This window comes from Acartia tonsa, chromosome 10 (assembly GCF_053477335.1).
Source record: "Acartia tonsa isolate MP-2025a chromosome 10, ASM5347733v1, whole genome shotgun sequence".
Taxonomy (NCBI): domain Eukaryota; kingdom Metazoa; phylum Arthropoda; class Copepoda; order Calanoida; family Acartiidae; genus Acartia; species Acartia tonsa.
Genome location: NC_137269.1, coordinates 12,228,674 through 12,249,555, shown reverse-complemented (window position 1 = coordinate 12,249,555; position 20,882 = coordinate 12,228,674). Strand labels below are relative to the sequence as shown.

The window sequence follows — 20,882 nt, the reverse complement described above, 5'->3', positions numbered from 1 at the left end:
ATTCTTTGTTTAATTACTCTGTGGTAAAATCAAACCCAGGTTGTGCGGTTTATGCACAAAAATTTTAATTTGTACAAATTAAACCCAGGTTGTTAGCCGTATACACAAAAATTTCAATTCGTAAAAATTAGACCTAGGTTGTTCGCATACACAAAAATTAAAATTAAAAACAAAATATTTTGATTTTTTTTTGGGGGGGGGGGATTCATGGGGGCTTCGCCCCATGTTGCAGTGGGGTTCCCCCACCCCAATTACTGGTTTTTGTTTTAAAAAATTAAAAAAAAAAAAATTTAGAAGTGGGGATTTTTTTATTTTTGGGGGGGTTGGGGTGTCCCACCCCCAAGAAAATAGCTTAAAACCACCAGAGGACCAGTAGGTATATTCCTAGAAGAGTAGAGCCCAATTTGATCAGCAGTTACTGAGATTTTACAAAAAATGTAAAAAAAAAAATTTGGGGGGTTGGATTTTTTTTATTTTTGGGGGGGTTGGGGGTGTCCCACCCCACAAGAAAATAGCCTAAAACCACCACAGGACCAGTAGGTATATTCCCTGAAGAGTAGAATCCGATCGGTTCAGTGGTTACCGAGATCTTAAGGGACAGACAGACAGACGGACAGACGGTCAGATGGACAGACGGACAGACGGACAGACATCAAGCTACTTTGTATTATAGATAAAAATGATATAATTTGTTTGTTAAAACAAAAGACAGTAAACGATTTGTCTTATAAAAATTTTCTCTTTTGAAAATCTTTTGTATTTTAGACAATTAAGCGTTATAAAAAGATGATATATTCCAAATTATTTTATAAAATTTTATATTACACCTAATATTAAGTAAATAAAAAAGAAAATATCTTTTGTATAAAAAGCAATTTTCAAAACAAGAACTTTAGTAAGTATGTGCATCATTAATTGAAAAGTTACTCACATGAGCTACCATACGTGGAATTTTTACACCTTTCTAGGGTAAAGAATATGTTTTATAATCGGAATTTTCTTCACATCTCATATATTACTAAGCCAGTTCGCAACTAGTTTGCTATTATCTGAGTTTTAAATATTCCTTTTAATAATTATTAAACAATTTTACTACATATTTAACCCTTACAGATCGGGCCCCAATTCCCACCTTAAAAAAATATTTGTCTGGTGGTTCATGTGTATTTTAAGAGAAAATTACTTTTTCTAGTCATAGCGGTCAGACCGCTCCTTAGCCGCTTTTTAGCGGCCAGCCGCTTAATTTTAAAACAGCTGTAGAGCGGCCATTTTTGCAGCTAGGATAACATAATTTTAGGACGAACTTTTATTTTTTTGTTTATTGTTGCTCAAGAATTTACCAAAAAAATGTATAGGTCTCTAGCTGTAATAGAAGCCACGATATTCATGATATATGTCTATAGTAAAAACCGGGCATAAAGTCGGCTAGGGGTCAAACGGTCATAACACAACTTTTCTTAAAAGGTCATTAGTATCTAAGTATTCACCAAAAAAAATTTTAGGTTTCTACCTTATACACAAAAGTCATAATGTAGAAATTAAGATTTATTTAGAATTTTTTCTAATTTTGGTGCTACCCAACCGACTTTGACCGGACCTCACAACCGACACAGACCAGATATCCTAATAAAATCAACTCTTGTCGACGTATAATTACTAAACTTAAAAAGTCATGAAGTCACAGCACTCCATCTTACCTACAAAAAAAATGAGATTGAAAAAACACGATCTGTAAGGGTTAATAATGTTTTTTACATTTTGAAAGAATTGTCACAATAGGCAGTATTTTATATCATCTTTTGAGACACACTTTCAAATATATGAGAAAGATTAAAATGATTGTAATTAACCCATTCCTATCCACTTATAAGGAGTGAAAAAAATAGGACTGGGTCTCAAACTGTAGTGCTTTGGAGAGGTGAGTTCAATATTGTTTTTCCTTGCTTGACCATGAATTGGATAGTTTTTTATTAGTTTTTGACCAAAACTGTAAGATTTATTTTGAAAGAAGTGAATTGACTGGTTTTTTAACATGCTTTAGTTAGAGACAGACTTTTTCTGACCTTATATTAATTGTTAAGGAGGTAAAGGTACAGGGAAGACAGCTATTATATCTCAATTTCTGTATGATGAACACAAAACTGATTATAAAGAAACTCTTGAGGAGATGTACAGGTGATTAGATTTTTTCACATCAGAGCTACTCTACAAGTTTTTATAGAGACATATTACTTGCAAGTCATAAATAATTTTTTTCTAAAAATGTGTCTAATTTTCATAGGAAACACCCTTTCTAACACATTAAAATAAATGAAAAGATTCAATCATACAATAGGGATTGCAACTTTGCAATATTTGGGTCTTCTAGCTGATTTACAGAATTATAAAAGGTCAATATTCTTGAGAATTACGACTGCCGAGCCCTGCTGAAATCTTCTTAACATATAAAATATCAAGTTTACAATAATATTTGCTTTTTAGGGGAGACTTTGAAATCCAGGGAAACAGTTTGACTCTAAATATTTTGGATACAGGTAAAAATCTAATTGGCATAATATGGTATGCTAAAGACGTTAAAAAAATCTACTGTTTTTATTAGAAGATTGACATTATTTTTAGGGAATCAAACCAGCTTTTTATTGGAGCAGTTAAATTTAAAATTAACTCAAAAAAATAGTATTGATAAGCAAAATTTAAAAACAAGGACAATTATATACATTTAAGTTCACTGTTATGAAATAAAAGCTTCATTTTTTAAGGATGATGTTTTTAAACTATTAATTATGTTAAATTATTGTAACTTTTGTAAAAAAAAAAAATTCAATAGTGTTTATTAGAATTGTAAAAAACAAAAATAACTTTAAATGTGATTTTTAGAAAATTTAAAAAAAAACTTTTCTGTTTAAATAGTTATTTTCCTAAATAGAAAATCTACAAAATATTAATTGAAGAGTCTTTAGACACTTCAACATAATATTTAGTTTTGATAAAAAGTAGGTAAAACAATAGAATAGCACATGGATGTAAAGATTGGTTAAATAAAGATTATATGAAAAATAGCTGCTTTATTCTTTTATTCTCATCCCTTTTGAAATATAAATGAACAACCCCCCAACGCAATTACGCTCGAATTAAATTTTATAAAGTAGTAAGGTTATTGAGCATAAGATTTGAACTGATTAAATTCTCCTTTTTAGGAAAGATTCACATAGGTCCTACGCTATTATATATTAAGATTTAAGTATTAGGAAGGTTTTAGGCTTTTTTTCAATCTTCAAGTATAGAGCCCCCATTGGAGCAGCCTTTAGTTAAAAAAAAGCTTATTTAAAGTAGTTCAATGACCCATCTTTTAATTTCTCTAAAACAGTTAACTTACTTTTTAACAAGTTTTACAGACTCCAAAACTTTGGTACAACAAATTTTTGAAGGCATAGTTTTGTGCATAAATTAGCATATTCTTAACTGTGCAACATTTATAAGTATTTTATTGTAGAATATGATAAAATATGAAGAAAAAAAAATAACTTCCCCTTTTCACACCCTATTGGTTTTACACCCCCTTGGGGAATCACTGTACATGCCACTGATACAAAACCTTGCAGGAATTTAATCAAATCAAATGGAGATTTGATATGTTTATTTTTCTTTTTTGAAAAAATACACTATTCCCTTTACAACACTCTATTGAGATTTAGATCTGATTTTAAAATAATTTTAATACTTAAATTTATGTCTGCAGCAATTTAGTCTACTGCGTTTTTTGTTTGACTCATAAAAAAATACTGCTGTAATCTTAGACTTTTGGGTCAATCTTTTTATTTATTTTTTTTTTTTTTTTGGGGGGGGGGGGTAAACACACCCCTTGTATATCCTTGTTTAAAAATTTTTTTAAAGGGGACTAATGGTTTTACAACTTCAATTTTATTTTTATAAATAGACACAAATATATATAGAATATCTCTTTTAAGGATTTGATTTTAGGCAAACCTAGATGTATGCAAACAAAATATATCCAATTAAAAAACCACGTAGTTTGAAATTGAAAAAAAAGTTTATTGAGATTCTTAGTTAAACCTGAATGATTTATTGAATTAAGGGACCTACATAATTTGGTTAAAGGGTATGAGCGCGCGATCAAAAAGAAATGTTTGAAAACTAAGCAAAAAAAATTAAAGATGACTTCTGTAGTTTATAATCTAAACTGACCAAGCTGTATTTGCTTGATTCACTTATTAAGAGATGCGATTGATAATGAGTATTCTTTACTTGAAAAATATTTCAGAATGATAAAGTAGACTTTTTATCTGAATGGTTTTTATATTCTAACAGCCTATCATAAACATATACAAATCATGCATAGTGACATAACCTCAATTTTTAAATTTAATAAAAATTTCTAATTTTCCAAATTTAATTAGTGTATGAAAAGTACTTTAGTGTGTATGAAAATATAAAATTAATTACATCAAGTGTGTGTGTTTAATTAACCAATTAAATATTATTTTAATTATTTCAAATAAAATTTTCGCAAACAGCTTTTAACTGAAATAATACAATATTAGTATTTTTTAAGTAGCGAAACTTTTAGTAAAGATAAAAAGCTATTTTTTTAAAAACCCTTTGATAAATGAGCCTCAAACTATATTCGTAATTATATAATTTTATATTTACTTGCTTTGCTGTTTATGAATGTTGACATCCTTGTTTATTATTTCTTTTTATAAACACTTTTAAAAACATATAATTGCTATATTTCTTTCAAATAAAATTTTTACAAACATCTTTTTACTGAAATAATACAATATTATAAGATTTTTTGCTATATAATTTCAATTTAAATGAATGGAAACATGATTTTCTTTGCTTTTAGTAAAGATAGAAAGCTATTTTTTTTAAAACCCTTTAATTAATGATCACAAACTATATCTTACTTCGTCAGTCCGTTCCAGCTTATAACAATAACAAAATTAATTCGGAAAAAATCACGAAACCTATACGTGTTTTTCAGCTGTCGTTGGTGGGCAACACATCGTAAAATTGACAACCTCTCCATTTGCCCCCCAAATATTATTTTAGATTTATTTCGCTTGTTGGTTATACCTTATTCCTGAGTCCGTTCGAACTACTTGTCTTGATATTTTATATCAATGATTTTATATATGGTTTTTGCTACTTAATGATGTTGGGATCCTTGTTTATTATTTCTTTTTAAAAACACTTTTAAGTCTCAAAAAATGTAATTACTATGTACACTAAGATCTCGTAAACGGTTTTAAGATCATAATGTTCTTATGCTCAGAAAAACTTATTTTTGCTAAAACGATTTTTTTTTATGGGGGTAGATCATACGTATCCTCCCCCTCCCACCATTCTTGTTTTCTTTAGTATTAAATAGATTTATTTTCTTATATAGTTGCAGAAAAATAGCGTAAAACAATACCAGAACCTATGTGAATATTTACTTACAGTGAGAACTCTATCAGTTCAGTAACAAGATCTTAACGGCAAATCAAAGAACCCTCAATACCGTACATGATTAGAATATTACTGTTTTAGGTGGTAACTATGTGTATGACTTTCCATCGATGGTTCGAGTCTCACTTTCACAGGCACAGGCGTTCATCATTGTCTTCTCTGTTGGGGACATTGAGTCATTCAATGAGGCCGGCAGGCTCAGGTAGATAGATAGATAGATAAAGGTTGTGTAAAAAAAATGCGGACTTTTTTAAAATTGAAATTGCGCGGCTTGTGTTAATAGTAGAAATATGTTATGCATAGCGTTAGAACCGGTATGAACTCTAGTTTTTGGAAATATAAGAACGGATCCTGTGCTATGTATAGTTAAGGAGCTACGTGGTGAAATGTCCCTATTGCCTTAAAACTTGAATTGCGAGTAAATTATCAAATATTGAAGTATAAAAAAGATTGAATAAAAAAATAGCAAAACGAGTTTATTTTTTATTTTTAAACAATAAATTCAAGAAAAATTATGAAATTAACTAAATTATTAACAAACTAACAACAAACAAAGAAGTAATGAATAACTAATAATCTAATCATTTTTAAAGATTTGATCTCCATTTTTCTGTATTATGGCCTTTGCTCTTGCTGGCATAGAATGAATAAGCTTTTTGCACAAATCTTTGTCAGCATCAATTTCTTTCCAGGCGGAAATTATTTCTTTTCTTAGATCCTTAAGTGTATTTGTTTTTTTAGATGCTATCTTAGCTTTAATCATGGCCCATACATTTTCTATAGGCCAAAAATCTGCCATCTTTGGAGCTTGGATATCAGGATTGATTCTGTTTTTGAAGCTACACTTCACAGCATCCAAGGCAACTTGTCCTCGATGTATTGTAGCGCCATCGTCGTGCCAGATGGCATCTCCATCTAGATCAAGTTTAAAAACGGCAGGTTTGGCCTTTTTTTTACCAAGTCTGCGTACATGACACCATTTACTGCTTTCGGTAATGGAGGTTGATAATCCTTGAAAAGATCACGCTTGAAGCATTAAGAATAGGTTTATTTTTTTTCAATATTTTTTTTAATTTTTCTGGTTTACTCGCAATTCAAGTTTTAAGGCAATAGGGACATTTCACCACGTAGCTCCTAAACTATACGTAGCACAGGATCCGTTCTTATATTTCCAAAAACTAGAGTTCATTTCATACCGGTTCTAACGATATGCATAATATATTTCTACTATTAACACAAGCCGCGCAATTTCAATTTTAAAAAAGTCCGCATTTTTTTTGCACACCCTTTAGATAGATGGATAGAAAAATAAGATTTTCTTTTATAACTAAACTAACCAATATCATGTAGAAAAATAATTACTTTTCTCAGAATTTAAAGTTATTAAGCTTAAAAGGAACAATTATATAATATAATAATTTTTAATAACATTGTTTTCTTACATAGTAGTTGCTTCAGCCCTAGCTTCTATGGTGAGGCTGTCAGGAAAATAGCCTAAAACCAGCCAAAGACAATTATAAAAGCATGTATACACCACAAATTGTAATACAGGCAGTAATTGCAGGAAGAGACGGGAAATAGGGCTGTTTACTATATTAGTCTGCAAAGTTTTATAATTACGTTTTCTTATTCATTGGCTTAACAACTTTGGGGACTTACATTGAATTTTGACTGGATGGTTCATTAAGTTGAGTGTCCAAATGTTTCATCCACTAATTGTAATCTACAGAAGGTTTTATTTTGTGTATCATCATTGGGAATGTACATAAATGTATCGACCATTGTCTTATCCCTTAAGATCCCTGCTATAATTGGTTTTTATTGTAGAGACCTGGTGATGTCTATCAAAGGACCTGACGCACCCATAGTCATTGTGGGCAACAAGATAGATGCTGAAAGGGTTGTAGACAAGGTAGGCAAATTAATCCCTGTATTCCTTATTTCAAGAGTAAAGCAAAGACGACCACAACTGTTGTTTGCGTAGCCATTTTGATGCATAGTGTACACACTTTGTTTTGATGACATAAATAAAACAATGGATATATTTATACGTGGATATTATGACAGGGAAAATTTTGCCCTCAATTTAGGCTACTACTATAGTCCTCGTTTATTGGTCAGTTCGTTACTGTATGTATCGTTTTATTAGCAGGCTGGAATTACCAATTTATTAGAGTAGGCGAAAATCTGGTGCAATATCCTTGTAATTATATATCGATTATTACAACATTTATTGATGGGCAAACGAAAAATTATTTTACAGCAGTGGTCATAAAATAGAGTTTGAAGTATATAATAAAAAAATCAAGAATTCATTATTAATATATAATAAAAAAATTCAAGACAGACAGACCAAGTAACTTATATCCTGTATGTTCATTGGTGAGGTAGCCGAGAAAATCGCCCATGTGGCGTTACAAACGGACAGACCTTATTAATTATAGAGTAGCTTCACTTACAAAACAAACTAAAAGATGTGTTTGTACCTTAAGAATATACGTGGTAAATTTCCATAAATCCGCCATTTAGCTTTTTACATTTTTTTTACCTGATATAATTGATTTGTTTTTGAAGGAATACAATAACACAGCAACAGATGTTAGCAAAATTAATTTTTGATGTAATACCTTTCACTTTTGTTGGAAGAAATATTTTATTTTCAAATGTTTTATAAATAAAAAGCTTACGCAATAATTGTATTTCATTTATTTTGTGGATTGTGTTTTATTTCATTCAAAGCCTTTTTTAAAATCTTTTTTTTATGAGAATTTACAATTTATTACATTTGTGCAGAGAGTGAAGGTGTTTGGGCGTAGGAGAAGTAAGGTTTAGAGGGGATTGAATTGATCTTAATCTAAAATCTTCAAAACGGATTATTTTGTTATACTAAATTTGGGGGTATATTTATTTATCATCCATATAGCCAACAAGCGAAATAAATCTAAAATAATACTTGGTGGGTGGATAAAAAGGTTTTCAATTCTACTAAGTGTTGTCCCCCAAACGACAGCTAAAATTCAGGTTTCGTGATTTTTTAAATTAATATTGTTGTTGGTATAAGCTGTGATTGGATATTTTGCTAAATGTTTCATAATATAGGAAGAAACCGAAGCAATTGTAGAACTGGACTGGGAGAACGGCTACGTAGAATGCAGTGCAAAACAGAATATAAATATCCAGGTATATTGTTAGCCTTTTTACAGGGGAGGGGTGATACCGAAATCCTTATTGACAAAATAAAACTGAAATTCTTTTAAAGCTTCAGGAGCTTTTTAAAACTTGAACACTTTTAACCTATTGTTTTTTTCTTAGACCTGCTTGAAAATCATGAAACTCATTTTTCTAACTTACTATGAACAATATTATAAAATAAATTTAAAATTACAAATATGTTTGTATAAAAGCTTTGCTTTGAATTTATGCAACATTTTTATATAACTTACATACAAATATAACAATCAAATATCGTTTTCTTCATATTTAAACACAATTATTTGGTTAATTCAAATATTTATATCTAAATCAAATGCAAATAATTATACAAACGTGATTTTTTAAGACAAAAAAAATATTTTTTCATTATAATATATTAGTTTCATAACTTGATTATTCTTATAGATCTTAAATAAAAGAACATCCCTAATTAAATGTTGTTTTATTGTTCATGACAATTAAATTTCAAAATATTTTGCAAAATTAAAAACAAATTCAATTATTTGAAAAGACTAAATTTCCCATCTTCTCCTTTCTCCCCTGATTTATTTATGATAGATTATTACCCAACAAAGTTGGTATTCTCTTTCTACCTTTCAAAGGGATAATATTGAATTTTGATTGGGTTGTAAAAAATATAGGTGATAAAGAAGCTTTCAACTAATAATTGTAATCTAAATAAGGGTTAATTTTATGTAGTCGTCCATTGTACAATCTGTTGAGATCTTGGCATATTATTGACATTCCGTTATATTTAAGACTTAAATATTTATAGGTTTATTACATGGAATTAAGCTAGTCTAATTTGTTATGGTTGGTTAAAAATTTTTCCAGTATTGCTTCGAATTCTTGGGTATACTGAAAAATCATGCATAGCATCGTATTATAGACAATTTTCCTTGAATATTAAAATACAAGTCAAAGTTTTGATAGTTATGGCCTTCGGTCCCTTCGGGCTAACAAAACTGGTTTTACGCTCACAATTTTTCATTTTCATATCCGCGGAAAGCTGTCTAAATACGATGAGTGAAATAACTATTATTTTACTTTTATTTTAGGAAATTTTCAAAGAGGTTTTGAAGCAGACGAAGACAAATCTTGGAACTGGAGAGAATAGGAAATTATCTTGTCAAATAAACTAAGGTTGTGTCTTTCTAAAACAAGGGCGTCCACCGCCCCCCTTCCCCCACGTTCAGATAAAATAATCTATACTACCCCCCCCCCCCCCTTTAAATTGGTATTAGAAACATCATTATTTAACAGACAGGTATTACCAATGGGTTAATTATTACTTGGATCTTACATTAGATTAGCATGCACTCGAAAAAAAACTTTTTGTCGGCTTAAATACCGCCCCCCTCCCTCAAACCCCCCTTTATACCCCATATCCTACCCTGCTACACGAATGAACGAGCTGATCAATAAATGATGTTCAAGTCAGCTACTTAAAATGACATAATTTTTTCCACTGTCATAAAGTCCACGTATATTCTATATCCATTGTCTTATATTATACACACTGTGATTTAAACAAAGCATTTGATAGAATATCATTTGCGGTAACATTAATACAACCAAAATGTGAGATAAGGATTAATTTATCAGGGGATTACTCTTATTTTTCTAACTCTTAAAGCAAAAAACATTTTCTAGATATTATTCCTAATTTACTTACCATTTTTTTGTTTTTTCATTACAGAATATTGTTAAGTAAATGATAAATCTCAACTTTGATAAAACTTAATCTATAATACAAAGTAGAACGATGTCTGTCTGTTTGTGTGTGTGTTTGTTTGTCTGTCTGTTTGTTTGTAGCGAAGGATCTCGCTAACCGCTGAACCGATCGGGTTCTCCTTTACAGGGTAGCTTCTCATAGGTCCCGGGAAGGTTTATAACTATTTTCTCTGGGGGTGGGACACCCCCAACCCCCCCAAAAATGAAAAATACCTTCCCCCCAAAAAAAATTTTTTTTTCTTTTTAAAACTAAAAATAAAATAGTGGAGTCGACTACCCCCCCCCCAAAAAAATTTTTTTTTTTCTTTTTTATCTTAAATCTAAAATACGAAAAATTGGTTTGATCAAACCTCTTGGGCAAAGCCCCTAGAGGCTAGGGGCGAAGCCGCTAGTTCTTAAATAAATCATCAAGGGTCTTGCGAAGAGGGATATTTAAAATTATCATTTAAATCTACTTGATCTGTTTAACATCGTCTTCGCCCCTAGCCTCTAGGGGCCTTTTCCTAAAAGGTTCAAGGGAGATTTTAAAATATTCATTTTTTTAATGAATTTTTTAGAATTTTTTTTTTTTTTTGGGGGGGGGGTTTCGGTTGTCCTAATCCCCTAAAAATAGCTTACAACCTACACAGGACCAGTAGATATATTCCATGAAGATTAAAATCCAATCGCTACAGTGGAGTGGTTACCGAGATCTTAAGGGACAGGCAGAAAACCAGACGGACGGACAGACATCAAGCTACTTTGTATTATAGATATTCTAAAACATCTAGGAGGTGTAAAAGAGCACTTCGTTCTTTCTTTTTAGCTTAAATTCTTTTAATAAAAACTAAATGTATAAATGTTAACAACGTAAGTATCTAATGAATGGAGAGAGAGATTACAAAATGTTGCAAAACATATTAAATATACGTACTCCAACAAGGATGATAACATTTGTAGGTAACAAAATCATGAATAAACAAATACAAACTATCTGATTTATAAAGCAGAAGTTTAAAAGTCATAACAAGGGAGAAAATGAAAGAAATTGCCTAGTCAATCACGTTTTGGATGGGATTCTTCTTCCATTTAAAGTGATCATCTACAGAAGTTGGTATGTGAAACACTAACATCCAAGAGACAACCAATACTTTTGCACGACCTTTGTCCTGAAGTACTAAAAAAACGTTGATTTACTATAAAATTTAAAAAATCCTTTTAGCATGAATGACACACAAATGGACTATGCCTTTTTTTGAATTTTCTCAGACTGACAGACTTTTTAAATTATAGAGTAGGTTCGCTACAAAAAAGGATAACACACTATATATTTTATCTTTGGTGTGGGGACATACTTTATTTAAGACAAAAGTTTACTTTTTGAGTATCTGGTTAAAACTTTTTAAAAGATTTATATCATTTCAATAATTTATTTTTTTTGAAAACAGAAAAAAATTATATTTTTTTATATAATATATTTAATGTCTCAAAGGCTGAGAGATGTAATTTATTATTACTCTTAGTTAAGTAACTATATAGTTGTTTATACGTCTCTTTTATAAGGAAAAAACATTTATCTGTTTTTTATTTTTTTCAACAAAGTACAATATTTATACCAAAGAATGACAATATATCTGTAGACAAAAAAAAACTTTATAATAGACTTCTAAAAGGGAGGGTAAAGAGTGTAAAATTTATTATAACGAAAAAAAAGTGACTCTCATATGATTACAATTTATTGATTTTGACATAATTTTAGACCCCTTTAAGCACATTTAGATATTTCTGACTTTTTAATACTTTTGGACTTTAACAATAACTATTAGATCATTACCATACAATTATCTCTTTAAAATAATTCATGCATAAAAAGGGTTTTAAAAAAAACAGAAAAATTTTGCTAACTGTTTTTGGTTTGGTACTCCTGTTTAGAAAATCTTCGTGTAGGTACTTCGTGGGCGAAGCGTTTTTGTATAAGAAAGACGGCAAACAATTTTACATGCTATACCTACTGGCCCTTTGGTAATTAAAAGCTACTTTATTGGGTGGTGGGACACCAGCCCATTAAAAAAATTGTAAAGATAAGGGGATGGGAGAAACTTGAAAAAAAATTTCCCCAACCCCAATTTCAAATTTGCTAGAAACTAAATTTTGATAATCTATAATACAAAGTAGCTTGATGTCTGTCCGTCTGTCCGTCTGACCGTCTGTCCGTCTGTCCGTCTGTCTGTCTGTCCCTAAAGATCTCGGTAACCACTGAACCGATCGGATTCAGGGAATATACCTACTGGTCCTGTGGTGGTTTTAGGCTATTTTCTTGGGGGGTGGGACACCCCCAACCCCCCAAAAAATAAAAAAATTCAACCCCCAAAATTTTTTTTTTTTACATTTTTTGTAAAATCTCAGTAACTGCTGATCAAATTGGGCTCTACCCTTCTAGGAATATACCTACTGGTCCTCTGGTGGTTTTAAGCTATTTTCTTGGGGGGTGGGACACCCCAACCCCCCCAAAAATAAAAAAATTCCCCACTTCCAAAATTTTTTTTTTTTAATTTTTTTAAACAAAAACCAGTAATTGGGGTGGGGGAACCCCACTGCAACATGGGGCGAAGCCCCCATGAATACCCCCCCCCCAAAAAAAAATCAAAATATTTTTTTTTAATTTTTGTGTATGCGAAGCCCCCATGAATACCCCCCCCCAAAAAAAAAAATCAAAATATTTTTTTTTAATTTTTGTGTATGCGAACAACCTAGGTCTAATTTTTACGAATTGAAATTTTTGTGTATACGGCAAACAACCTGGGTTTAATTTGTACAAATTAAAATTTTTGTGCATAAAGCGCACAACCTGGGTTTAATTTTACCACAGAGTAATTAAACAAAGAATAATTTTTTGAATATTTCTATTAAGGAGGGTTGACTTCCCTAAATTATATAGGGCGAAGCCCCTAGAGGCTAGGGGCGAAGCCGCTAGTATTTCTATATAGCTTTAAGAACCGTTCAGTATAGAAGGGGGACTTACCATTTTCTCTTGGGGCGAAGCCCCTGAGGCTGGAGGCAAAACCGCTAGTAAATAATATTGTATATGCCTTGCCTAACTTGTATGAATATTCCTTGAAGTAACCTCTACAATCAATCTTTCTGGACAAATTTGTTGGAAAATCAATCTCTATTTCATAAACACGGATAAGTATTCAGTATCATTAAAACTTTATTTCAGCATGGCTTTGAAACCGAGTAATATCCGCTAGATTAGAACCGGTTCTCAGCCATACTGAATAATCATAGCATCGTAATAGAGACAATTTTCCACGAAAATTAAATAAATACCAGTTTGTTAACTCGGGCCTTCTGCCCCTTGGGGCTAATAAAACTGATTTTAACCTTATATTTTTTTATTTTAATACCTGCGGATAGCTGTTTATAATATGATGCGATGGATAACTATTTATTATTTTGATAAGCAGGGTAAAAGTAAAATTAAAAATACTTAATAAACAGTAATTGATATTGATATTTTATTGCAGGTATAGTCAATAAATAAGATAGAAACAAAATTTATTGTAAAATTTTAGGAACACATATTCCTGCCTTTACAGGCCACATGCTTGTCTGATTGTTGATATTAGAAAATAGGATAGGACAATTTCTCATTTACAATTTGACCTTACCACAGCATTTGTTATACATTTGTTAGGTACACTTTGATTCAATTCAAAATAACGAATTGGTTTATAATTTGGCTTAATTTTCATTTGATATTACTAAATTGTACACAATAGTATAATGTCGATTTTGAGTTTGTTAATGTTGAAAAATGGAAATGGATAAATTTTAGATTTATGACCCAACAAAGGCGTTTGACATCATTTAAAACCTGGTTGATATTTAGAGGTTTAGTGAGAAGTTTGGCCTTTTAAAGAATGCATTTTATTTTGTGAAACCACTTATTGTTCTCCATCAATACATAGATACTTCAATATTTATATATAGAAAATACATTGCTCAATTTACAAATTGGATTCTTTATGTTTTTTCAATGTCACATAATATATCAAATCTATAATTATAAAGTAGTTATTTATATATTGTAAAAATCCTCAATTAAACCTTGTAAATGGCTGGTTCTATTTTACAGAAAAGCTTCACATCCAAGGGTGGGGGTAAAGGGGTGTTTAAATTCCCTCCCCCCCCCCCCTTTCTCAATCTTTGAAACTTCTTATTCCCCCCCCCCCCCCCCCAATTTATTTTTAATTACATTAGATTACCCTTCTCAAAATAAGAAGTCTTGACGACTCTCAAGCGTCATATTTTTTTAATATGAAGAAATAGGCAATAAAATTTTTTTATTCTTTTAAGCTATTTTCTATTTTTGCTTAATTTTGAAAACACCAATCGTTCAAGATAACCTGGGATCAAGGGTCTATCCGCATCAAGTTTTATTTATTTGTTTTACTGCATCATAAACTCAAATAGTTTATTTACACCCAGCCCTACAAGGGCATTAAATATTTATTATGTTTCAACTTCCCACATAAAAAAAAACTTTTAAAGAAACAATTTACAAAATAACAGTGCAGCTTTTGGATAAGTTTTTCCTTATATTACATAATAAAGTAATTTTTGAAAAAAAATAACTTTTAAACTACACTTCTATTGGAAGCTATCTTTCATTTTTGTTGCATTTATTACCATAGATAATCAACAAACCTGAAGATTTTTAAGGAAAAAATTATAGTTTTATTTATAATATCTTTATAATATCATTTTTTAATAATTATTTTTATTAATATAAAATCTTGTTTCTTCAAAATGGTCTCATTAAATGAACTATAAATATGTAAATATATATGTATTTGGATTTTATCATGGCTTACTTCTATTTTTTTTACTCAAATATATGTCAAACTTTACTACTAAAAGCTTATATCTACCATAATTTATTAATAAGTAAATCAGTGAATCGTAAAACACTACCTATAATAAAAAGGGATCAAAAGGAACTCTCAACTTAATAAAACAACTAACCAAAATTCACTAAAGTCCCCAAAGTTGTTAAGTCAACGAATGAGTAAACATCATTATAAAACTTTGGTTACTAGTGTAATAAACAGCCCATTGTTCCCTCTCTCTCTCTCTCTGATAATAAAGACAAGATAATTACTGCCTCCAGATCCAGCACTAACCTACGTAAGAACAGTGGGGTGGACATATCCGCTGCCAGCACAAACAGCAGCGGCACTGGTACACCGGTCAACATGCGCAGGCGACAGTCACTTCCCCAGGTACGCAATCATATTTTATTTTAGTTGCTACGAGTTTTTTTTTCTCAGCAAGACAGCAAAAATCTGCTAAGCAAAACCATATTATATAAAATAGTAGGACTTTTTGTCTGTAGCTTAAAATATCGATAACTACTGAACCGATTGAGTTTCCTTTGAGGGAAGTTTAGGTCCTAGGATGGTTTTAAGCTATTTTAATCTTATATACAATTATCAAGGTTATTTTAGGCTATTTTCTAGCTTTCTCCATTGTTTGATTTCAAAGCTCCTATAAGCTAGGGGCGCAAACGCTAGTATAACATGAAAAAGCATATAAATAGTCCCAAAAGCTTGGAATCCAACGTATAAGAATTGAAAACTTTGGGGACTAGTATAACAAAAAGGCCAGTGTCCCCTCCCTACCAGGAAAGAATGTGTAATTTGTTCCAGATTGTACACTGTAAGATAAAACCTGACATTTATCACATGCATTTTTCCCACATACTTATTAGAAGCGCAGCTACTCTACTGGTCTGTCAGTCCGAGTCACCTATAATTGTGTCAAAGAAAGTGTAAATTTTCCGCAAGCGCCAGTAAATTATCAAGAAAATGCCAAAAAAAACATATACTTTTGATTACAAAATATGACTAAACAGTAAACACATCATATAGTTTTCTTTTGTCATTTTAGATATTTTCATTCTCACATAAACGACCCCTTAAATAAATGATGAGCTATCGCTTTAAATAAATGATGAGCTATCGCTCCATCATTTATTCCCTCGGGCAAAAAATATTCATTCCTAAACAAAAAACTGGATAGGAATACCCCATTCCACGGCACATTAGGAACAAATTGTCCTTGTAGAAATAAGCTGTGTATTTTGGAGAAAAAAACATATTTACATTTTTATACTTTAGTTTGTTTAGTATTTTATATCAAAAGCAATTTGTTAGACAATCATTCATAAACATTTTTTTAATTTTATGAGTCAAGAGAGAGCATAAGTTCAAAATTCTTAAATTTAAAACTTATTTACAGACATTTTAGAAATATTTCTATAAAAAAAACAAGGATGACAACATTCATAAGAAATGAAGCTCAAAAATTATGAACGGATACCGGGGAAAAAAATACTATAGAGCAGTGTCATACAATAAACATCAAACTTGATGAAATAGGGAAATCATGAAAACTTTAAAATCACGCAACCTTTAAAATCATGAAAAATTTAAAATCTAATTAATAGACAAATGTTAATGAAACTTCATGGAAATTTGTAGAATATTTACATATTCAATCCATGATGATTTCTGTCGTCAATCCTGAATAAAAGTTAATTATAGAGTAACTTCGTTCCTTAAAAGATTATTATGAATACATAATTTGTAATTTGTTTGCGATACTGTTTAAGTTTTTTCAAAGATAATTTTTAATTTGAAAAAGAATTTTTTCCATAATTTTTAATACAATTCTTTTCTACATATATTTTCTTTCTTTCTGTATATTACAATAAATTTATTGATATGGTAGAGTTGTTCTATTGTGTTAGGACTATGACAAATACTTTGGCATCGTATAATAGGCAGTCTTCCTCTCATATTAATATGAAAAATAATAACAGTAGAACCAGTTTAATTAGTTCCGATGGGCCGAAGGCCGGGTCTTACAAAACTGGTATTAGTTTTATGATCTTTATCTTAATATTCGTTACGATGTTATGCATGATTTTTAGCATAGATTCAGCGGATATTTATTATTTCGGAGTCTTACTGGAAAAGCTAATAATTAATGAAATTCATACATAAATTGTGCAGCTATAATGGACATAGTTATCTTTTTTATAATGTCCCACGTTTTAACTAATATTATGATCCTTGTTTAAACATTATATGATGATATAATGTTTATAAAACACCAAGTAAAGATATATGACCAGAAAAATGGTGTAAATCAATTTTCTAGATAAACAGAGACAGGTAGTTAAAATAGCTAAAAAAAACTGTTTGTTATTTATCTCCATATCAGTGAAACAGAATACAAATTATTGCTATCCATATCTTTGACATTGGTTATTCGATATTGATTGATTTTAAAATTTTAATGTTTTTAATCCAATTTTAAACAATTATCTAGAAGGATAAGACAAAGGACAATAAATTATATTAAAATTATTAGTGAAAAATTTAGAACAGTGAACGTTTCTACAATTAATGATCAAGATTTTTTAAAAAGTGCCTAAAGATTTTAAGGACAATTTACAGTCTAACGTTAACCTAATATAAGGTTTATAAAAAATATGAAATTATTTAAACTGATTAAATTCGCAGAATATCAATCCCATTCCCGTTTGATAAAGCTACTATATTTTCAGCAAGAATTTAACACGCTTAGGTGGATACATTGTATCAATATAAAAAAAAATAAGAATGAAACATTAACTTTGAAGTAAACATAATGAATTCTTTGGGTTTAGTCCCTTTCGTGGCGTTTCTTCGTATTTTTCCAGTAGCTTTTCTCCTATTTTTAGCCTCTGCGGGGGGCTCTAACCCTGCATGGCAAATTTCCTTACCCTGCGGGGCAATCACCTAACCCAATATAACCTAACCTAACCTAAAATAACCTATCAAAAGCCATTATCAAAATACAACGAATCGCCCCGGCCCCTTTAATGGGCGTTGCCACGACAGGGACTATACCCATTTCTTTTACAAGGTACCCAAAGATTAACTTTTCATTCGTCTTAAAAACTTTGAGTAATTCTATTGAATTTCTAACAAAATTTCATTAAAAAATTATTTTAGGTCCCGGCCTACATCGTAAGGAGACCTTCTCTCCTCAGAGAGAATTCAAACCCACCTCCAAGTTTAAAGGTAATAAAAAGTAAATGTCTAACACGCACTTGCCCTAGTTTAATGAAAGCAATGGATTTATTATTACTTGGATCTTACACCAGATTATCATGTTCTCTAATAAAGCGAAACTTGTAGCTGGCTAAAATATAGGTCCTTCCCTCCCCTCCTACTGGATGAAGGAATTGATCAATAAGTGATGTCCATGTTAGCAACCTAAAATGACGACAATTTTTCCCCTGTCGAAGACCCAGGCTGACTGACTTTAATCTTATAATTATGTAATTCAATATTCACGGAAAGCTGTCTATAATACGATGCGATAATTTTTTTTATTTCAGAACAAGAAGGAGAAGAAATCCGGGAAGAATCAGTGCAAAGTTTCGTAACTATTTCATCTTTATTTTTAATTACTGTTCCATATATCTGCGTATTTATATATGTATGTAAACTTTTATATTATATCATAGTAAATTATTATTATATTAAAATGTGTTTATTGTAATATTTTATCCTATAAAGTTTCTTTTAAAATCTCATGTAGTTTTAATTAATATTTTTAAACAAATAGTAGTTAATGGTTTTAACAAACTAAGTATATCGTTTGAAAATAACAAGCCCTACAATTATGATTTATATAACATTTAATTAAAAGCTTTAAATGCAAGCAGTTTTTATTTACAAACGAACTACAGACAGACAGACCAAAGCCTTAATAGAAAAGACTTTTATCCTAGTTTTAACAAAATTACCTTTGTATAATTTATTAGAAAAAAAATATTTTAAATGAAAGAAAGAAAATGCTAAAGATAAGATACAAAAATAGAAGATTAATCAAATTAATGGATTTTATCTGTTTAATATTATTTAACCATCTTCAAACACTATTTTATCAGTGCTCGGCAGGTGCGCATGGCGCCAATTTAAACCTGTTCTATGAGCTTACAAATTTTTTTGAACAGTCGCTTTGTAATTTTTAATTATTTTTACTAATTCATTTATAAATTCAAAATAAAAACTAAATCAAAAATATAATTTATTTGTAAAATTATTTATAATATTTAAATTTTGTATTTAAATTATTATTATATCAAATTATATCCGATTAAAAAAATATCTTTTAAGCGTTTTCTTTATCCTAGTTTACAACAAGAATGACAACATTTATAAGTAGATGCATTAGAAGATATCTCCAACCGTTACCGATATGGTTCTTTTTTTAAATGAAGCTTTTATAAGTTCAGGAAAGGTTTGGATATATTTTGAGAGAACCGCCCTCATAAGAGAAATTGCTTCTTAAAAAAATACCCCGCTAAATAATATTTGTTACCCCTTCTATGCCTCTAGGGTCGTAAAAGCTGGATAAGTAGTAAAGTAATAAAACTCGTTAATAATCACGAAATCTCGACACATTTCTTATAATGGCAACCGTCTTTGCTAGGGCGGCTGGTGAACCCACCTTGTATAAATTAAATAATGTAAATAAATGTTATACATAAATATTTTTGACATATAAAGAGTTTATTTTAAAGTTTAGATTCCGTAACTCAGATCACTACCTTTTCACGCAAGCATTAGAGTAAAACAATAGAGGGGAAAGGGGTTAAATAACTTTATGTCCCCACTCTGTGGCCCCTGTTACAACTATTGATTGGGTCTTTAAATATCAGCAAATAGTATCGTAGATGTTAACAGCCAAGGCGCTACATAAAAAACAGTTTGCTAGTAGGCGAAAAGGTCGCTAACACTGGATCCAGGTAGTCGTCTGTGTTATACATCTATACGTATTACATTTATTGTGCAAGAATATGAGAGGTGGTATAATATTTTAAATAAAATATTTTTTAGAAATAAAAACATAAGCCACAATTCCGTTTTATTCCATTATTTTCATCATTATTTTTTTCAGGTTTCTTCTTTTGGACATTATTTTCCTTGTATTTATTCTATTTAAAATATTCCAACCACTTTAAAAGATTCTTTCAGCTATACAATTTATTTTGTAAGAAAACAAAAGAAAAATTTATTATTAGAGTTTCATTCTTTTTGTTTTAAATTAATTTGATTCTAAGCGAAGATACTCTTCCATTTAAAATGTCGGATCATATGAAGGAAATGAAGTCATTCCTTAAAACGAAAGAAATTTCATTCCAAAAAGGACAGAAATCATCTTCCTTTTTCTCAGATAAGTAAAATATGGACAAAAATCACTCTCCTTTTTCTCACATATCTGAAAAAGAGAATAAAACTCACCTTCCTAAATCTCACTTAATCTTCCTAATCCTAAGAAAATTCTACCTTTTCATAAAAAAGTCTACCTTTTCCTTACACATTCTCACTTATTCTTAGATAACCTACCTTATTCTA

General features: G+C 30.3%; 1 protein-coding gene across 1 annotated transcript in view; it reads left to right on the top strand.

The window, feature by feature from the left end:
• The window catches only part of LOC145330525 (GTP-binding protein Di-Ras1-like), a 29,095-nt gene extending 9,456 nt beyond the window's left edge, over nt 1–19,639 (top strand). The window contains exons 5-13 of the mRNA XM_080175151.1: nt 2,082–2,175; nt 2,482–2,534; nt 5,557–5,677; nt 7,303–7,387; nt 8,575–8,655; nt 9,747–9,805; nt 15,575–15,686; nt 18,468–18,536; nt 18,857–19,639. Coding sequence (XP_080031277.1) covers nt 2,082–2,175; nt 2,482–2,534; nt 5,557–5,677; nt 7,303–7,387; nt 8,575–8,655; nt 9,747–9,805; nt 15,575–15,686; nt 18,468–18,536; nt 18,857–18,904 — 722 coding nt within the window. The 3' untranslated portion in view covers nt 18,905–19,639. The remainder of the gene's footprint in view (nt 1–2,081; nt 2,176–2,481; nt 2,535–5,556; nt 5,678–7,302; nt 7,388–8,574; nt 8,656–9,746; nt 9,806–15,574; nt 15,687–18,467; nt 18,537–18,856) is intronic.
• Nucleotides 19,640–20,882: the final 1,243 nt, after the last annotated feature.